Below are 6765 nucleotides of genomic sequence, written 5' to 3' on the forward strand. Positions count from 1 at the left end.
GCAAATATTAGGTTGAAACAAAAGAATATTTCGAACACAAAGGTAAGGTGGAGATCTACCTGTTCATTGCATAGTGAAAAATCTCTTTTCAGGAATTTCTTCTTTCGGCCTCTGCTGTGAATACTATAGTTACATTGTCAGTAGCCACGGCTGTATGCTGACAGATGGGCTTCCTGGGTTCTTTTGTTTGTTGTTGTTTCTGTTTTTGTCTTTCAAAACCTTAGTTACTCCAAAACCTTTATCAGACACATGGTTCTCTTTTGGGGTGGGGGTGGCCTCAATCTCCAGAGTGGCTCTGATATTACCCCTTTCACGCAGGACAAAGCAGGATTTCTCTTCCCCAACGAAGGGATGCAGGCTGGAGGCCAAAGCCAGGGTGGGAGGCAGCCTCGGGCCTCTGAGTGCTCACCTCAGATGGGAAGATTTGGCCCACTCCAAGGGAGGATCAAAGTTTGGGCTCTGGTTTCTCCTCATTCTGGAAGAGGGTGGGGTGAGTCTCAGGGGAAGCAAGTGGCCACCTCTCTATCTGGTTCAGGGAGCTGGGACAGAAGCCAAGAGGGGCTTATCTCTTTCCTCAGGACAGAAGTCCTGCCAGTTCTTTTGAGTAGGCTGGGGATGGGGATGGGGTTGGCTCTCTGGCCTGGGTCTTTTCAGGCCAAGATGGAAATGGGGGCCACTTTAGGAAGGTGGCAATTTGGGGAGATTTTTTTAAAGGAGAAACACCTGTTTCTCTCTTAACATGGACAATTATCTTTCATTTTCAGAGAAACTCCTCAGAACTTCCTTTCCAGGAGAAATAACCCCAGCCCTATCATTGTCTATAGACCTCCTTTCTCCCAGAGACTCCTTCCTGTCCTTATCATTCTGAAGTCAGTGAAAATAGCACTCAACACCAAACTCCAGGCACAGCTAATCAGGACAAGCGGTGAGCACTCGATTCATTCACTTATTCATTTAGTTTTTTCACGCAAAAGCATATAGCAGTGCCTACTATGTGTTAGGCACTGTTCTGCACTCCTGGGGTCTTTCTTAGAGTTCCACTCTCATCAGTATAAAAAGTGAGTCATAAATTCTAAACACACACACAAACAGCACACATATAAGGAGTATATATAAGATACAAATAACATATTTCATATATAGGGTATATAAGAAATACGTGTATGTAGGTGTAAGTATAAATATCTGTAAGTATACTTATATATAAAGAATATATCTATGAAGAAAATATATCATATTATATATGTATGTATATATATATAGGTATATATGTATAGGTAAATATACTTATTTTTGTTATAGTATACATATTTGTAATTGTAATTGTTACTTATGTGTAACATATAAGTAGATACTATATATAAGTATAAATAAGTGTATCTATATACTTGTTTCTGTTTTTGTATATAAATATATATGTGTGTGTATATATATATATATATATATAGGATGTATGTGTGGAATTTACACTTAAAAAATTTCTTTAACGTTTAATTATTTTTGAGAGACAGAGCAGGAGTGGGGGTGGGGAAGGGACTAAGAAAGGAGACAGAATCCAAAGCAGGCTCCAGGCTTGGAGCTGTCAGCACAGAGCCCAATGTGGGGCTCGAACCCATGAAACCATGAGATTATCATCTGAGCTGAAGTCGAATGCTTAACTGACTGAGCCACTCAGTCACCCCTGTTATTTATAGTATACATATTTGTAATTGTATATACTTATACATAACATATAAGTAGATATTACATATAGTATAAATAAGTGTATTTATAAGCATGTATATACTTATCTTTAATATATATGTATATATAAAGGATATATAAGGATAAGTATAAATAAGTGTGTGTACATATATGTATGTATATATATATAAAGGAAGTATGTGTGTGATTTACACTTTTTTAAATGTTTATTTATATATTTTTGAGAGAGAGAGAGAGAGAGAGAAGGGCACAGAGAGAGGCAAAGAGAATTCCAAGCAGCCTCCACTCTGCCAGCACAGAGTCCAGGCAGGGGCTCAATCTCACGAACCATGATCATGAGATCATGAGCTGAGATGAAATTAGTAAGAATCTGTCACTCGGGGCACCTGGATGTCTCAGTTAGTTGAGCATCCGACTCTGGATTTCGGCTCAGGTCATGACCTCCTGGTTCAAGAGCAGTTCATGAGATCATGCTCTGGATCAGGCTCTGCACTGATGTGAGGAGCCTGCTTGGGATTTTCTCTCCCCCTCTCTCTGCCCCTACCTCCCCCCTCAAAATAAATAAATAAACCTAAAAAAATAGGGCACCCAGGTGCCCCTGTGATTTACACTTTCAGTGCTGTAGCAAAGGTATTATGTCAGTACCGAGAAAGATTTGCCTAACTCTACACAAGAAAGTCAAGAGAGATTTGTCAGAGAAAATGATATTTGTGCTGTTTTAAAGAATCAGCCAATGTTCACTGGTCATAAAAACAAGATTTTTTTTTCAGGAAAGCAAGATATACGGCAATGTAAATAATATCAACAAGAGGGGTGCCTGGGTGGCTCAGTCAGTTGAGCTTTGACTCTGGCTTAGGTCCTGATCTCACCGTTGGTAGGTTCAAGCCCCGTGTCAGGCTCTGTGCTGACAGCTCAGAGTCTGGTGCCTGCTTTGGATTCTCTGTCTCCCTCTCTCTCTCTGCTCCTCCCCTCCACACGCTCTGTCTCTCTCTCTCAAAAATAAATAAACATTAAAAAATTTTTTTAAATAATGCAACTAGAAAAATACATATAGGGAATTGTAGAGAATTGTAGAAAGAGTTGCATAGATTTGTCAACTGCAAGAGAAAAAAGGTCAGTTGAGAAAGATGCCGAAGCCAGAAGGACCCGGCTACAGAATATTCTAACATATTCAGACCACACATCTTGGAATTCGGCAGACAGGGGCTCAGATGCTCACTCAGACATTAGCTCACCTGGAAGCCTTGGAGAAGTCATTTATCTTTGCTCTAGTTCCTTGCTCTGTGTAGTGGGGACAGAACATTTCATGGTTATGAGAAATGTATGTGATGATGCTAAGTCTCCCCCAGAGTCTGGCTGGGGCACAGACTCACCAAACCGCAGCCCTCGCCATAGCTCTTCACAAGTGTGAACCGCATTCTGGTGAAAGGGGGCTGGGAAGAACTGGGAACAATGCAGAAGCTCAGAGAGTTAGCATTCTCTGAACAAGCCCCAGGACCGCACCGGGAAATGGATCAAGGGGAGTCGGTGTTAGGCATGCAAGTTAAGCGACAGAGAGGTCAGGTGAGCAGGTGAGGTGAAAACTAAGAACTATGTCAGTGAGCACAGGTGTGGAGACAAAGCAACAGACTGCTGGGATATTTAGGAGGTAAAAATTACTTAGTTAGAAAAATAGATCTGGGAAGAAGCAAAGGGCCAAGGAAAGTATACATTCCAAAATGTTGTCTTGGATGATTAGAAAGTGTTAAACAATATTGTCAAAAATGCATAAATAGGAGGAGAATCACGTGTGGAGAGGGTAGAGGATGGGCTCAAGATTAGATGTATTGGATTTAACTGGCATCCATTTTGAGACTAGCAGGAAGGCAGAAATTTGAGCCTGATGCCTAGCAGAGCTGTCCGGACTAGAGATAAATAGTTAGGGGTATCAGTCTATAAGTAAAATAATAATAGCTTACATAACGAATGAGAAAGTATTTAACGTCAGGAGCCTGAGTAACATGAACAAATGAACATTTGTGCAATGGATGGGAGGGACTGAACAGGAGCTGTCATAAAAATTAGAAGAGAAGCAGCAGATCCTGTCATTAAGAATTCCAAGAGAGAGCCTTTAAAAGAAGAAATAGCTCTAGAGATCAGGTGTGACTAAGTTGCCATTGAATTCCACCCCTAGAGGTCGTTGGGAGTTTTTAAAGCTTTGCTTTAGCTAAATTAAAAAAAAAAAAAAAAAAGCCGTCGGACGGTTGGTTGAGTCGTGAACTTAGGGGTGAAGCAATGGAGAGGATACACGTGGATAATCCTTTCACCCCTTGTCAAAGTGATGCAAGGCTGGCACTGGTCTTCTAGAACATGTTTCCTTCTCACCACCTCCTCTGCACTCTTTCCACTGGTTGGCAGCATGCACCATCATCGCTAACCCTTCCTGGTTGCATCCACAGCCCTTTCCAGTCCCATTTTATTGGCTAAAATTTTAGTACTGACTCACTTTGCTCTTTCCACTACTGATCCAGACTAAATTCTTATGGTTCCAATATTCCCTCCCCTAATGCAATCAGCAGCCACACTTTCAGCGCCCTGACCTCCTCTTAACAAGGATTGCATCCTTTACCTTAAATTGGCAGCTCAACCCCATCCCACACTCTAGATCGCTGGTCCTTTTTCACCATCTCTCACTCCTTCATGTCTTCACTTTTCATTTTACGCAGTGCAGTGTCCACAGCACATCATCATAATTACTCCTTTGATAGACCCTGAACTGTCATCATACAAGCCTACCCTAACTTCAACTCTCCACATACTTCTCTTCTGCATTTGAGCAGATAAACACAGTGGTCAAAAACACACAAGAATGCTGACCAGTTCCACTTTGAATTTATGAACAACCAATGGGTCTCATCTCTGCCTGGAATCCTACACTGCCTCCTTCATCTGAACACTAGAATCAGATTTGATTCCCAACCACTCCATGGAAATGCTCTCTCACAATCAACCATGACTTCCTCGTCCCTAAATCCTCTGGTCACTTCTCAGTCCTTATTACCTTGACCCCTTAGTGATATTATATTTAATTGATTAATCCCTCATGAAACTTACACCCAAAACCACCATCTCCTGTTTTTTGCCTGATGCAACTGGGATTTTATTTTCCCTCAGAATATTTTAGTGAAGCCTCTCTTCTCTACTTCTAAATGCCAGATTTTCCCAGGGCTCAGTACTAGAAACTTCTCTCTACACTCACTTCTTAGGTTTTGTCCAGCCTATTTACTAATATCTCTCTCAAATATATGTCTCTTCCTCAACTTATTTCTGAAGTCTACATTTCCTATACTGAGTTAATGAAAACATAACAAATGAAAACCCTACTGGGGGAAGTGATTGTAAGCTGAATTTTTGGCATGCTTTTGAAACAACTAGATGTAGATGCTCACTCAACATGCTGCTAGATAGGAGCTTAGAAATAAAAAATAAAAATTATTGGGTTATATATTTGATATTTATCAATGTATGGATAGTAAATAAAATCATGTGAGTGATGATATTGCCAGGAGAAACAATAGAGTATGGCCAGAAAATTGCTCAGAATAGGAATGGTTATATTTCAAGCATGAGCAATGAAGAGAAGCCAGCAAAGGAGGCTGAGAAGGAATAGAAATTGCAGAAATACTGAAGAAAATCTGGTGAAGGTGGTGCTATCAAAGACTAAAGGTAGTAGAATGGTAGAATTGATAATAGTGAACTAGATGATAGCAAAGAAGATGGTCATGATTCTCCTTCTGTGTGATTGTTAGTGAGACTGGAAGAACTAATAACCAGAAATATCCATTTATTTTCAGCTCCATCCCTGAGGAATGATAGCTCTCTTCAGTCCTCAATTCATGCTCTTATCCAACATTACTCAGTTTAGTCCCATGTTCTACCTCACTGGCTTTCCTGGATTGGACACCATCGAACACTGGATTTTCATCCCCTTTTTCCTTATGTACCTTGTGGCCATCTCAGGCAATTGTTTCATTCTGATAGTTATTAAGACCAACCCTCGTCTGCACAGACCCATGTACTATCTACTCTCTTTTCTGGCCTTCACTGACCTGGGACTGTCAGTGTCTACCTTGCCCACCACTATGGGAATCTTTTGGTTCAAATCTCATGGTATCTACTTTGTGGCTTGTCAGATCCAGATGTTCTGTATCCACTCATTTTCCTTCATGGAGTCCTCAGTGCTCCTTATTATGTCCTTTGACCGCTTTTTGGCTATCTGCCACCCCCTTAGGTACTCGGTCATTATCACTAGCCAGCGAGTGATCAGGGCAGGTCTGGCTGTCATCTTCCGGGGACCTGTGGCCCTAGTTCCCCTTGTCCTCCTCCTGAAGACTTTTCCCTACTGTGGGCCTCGAGTCCTTTCCCATTCTTTCTGCCTACACCAGGAAGTGATACACTTGGCCTGCACAGATACCACCTTCAACAACCTGTATGGGCTGGCAGTGGTGGTGTTCACTATGATGCTGGACCTGGTGCTCATCGCACTGTCTTATGGGGTCATCCTGCACACCGTGGCAAGACTGGCCTCCCAAGAGGAGCAGCTTCGAGCCTTCCAAACATGTACCTCACACCTCTGTGCTGTACTGATATTCTTTGTGCCTATGGTGGGGCTGTCCCTCGTGCACCGCTTTGGGAAGCACGTCCCACTTGCTGTCCACCTTCTCATGGCCAATGTCTATCTCTTTGTGCCTCCCATGCTTAATCCAATCATATACAGTATTAAGACCAAGGAGATCCGCCATGTCATCAGCAAACTCCTCAGTCTTAGGAAGGTCAGTACTAAGTCTTGGAGCTAAAGATTCCAGAGGGTGCCCAGGGGAAGTTCCCAAATCAGGCCAAAGATTTACAGCATTGAGAACCTACCATCACCCCACATGTTCCCCAAGTTTTTTTTCCACTGCCCTAATTAAAATACGTATGGATTTCTTTCCTGAGTTATGGGTTACGAGTGCTGATGTTCTCTTGCTTAAATTATATTCCTCCTACGTATGAGACCTTGCTGTTTTGGTAGCACCAAAAACG

General features: G+C 41.9%; 1 protein-coding gene across 1 annotated transcript; it reads left to right on the plus strand.

The window, feature by feature from the left end:
- Positions 1–5573: 5573 nt before the first annotated feature.
- LOC124505956 (olfactory receptor 51M1-like) lies at positions 5574–6539 on the plus strand. The gene has a single exon (XM_047071998.1). It carries the CDS (start codon positions 5580–5582, stop codon positions 6537–6539), a length of 960 nt encoding a protein of 319 aa, XP_046927954.1. The 5' UTR covers positions 5574–5579.
- Positions 6540–6765: the final 226 nt, after the last annotated feature.

This window comes from Lynx rufus, unplaced genomic scaffold, assembly GCF_022079265.1.
Source record: "Lynx rufus isolate CCGP_SWC_20201006 ecotype Redwood Valley unplaced genomic scaffold, mLynRuf1.p SCAF_9, whole genome shotgun sequence".
Taxonomy (NCBI): Eukaryota; Metazoa; Chordata; class Mammalia; order Carnivora; family Felidae; genus Lynx; species Lynx rufus.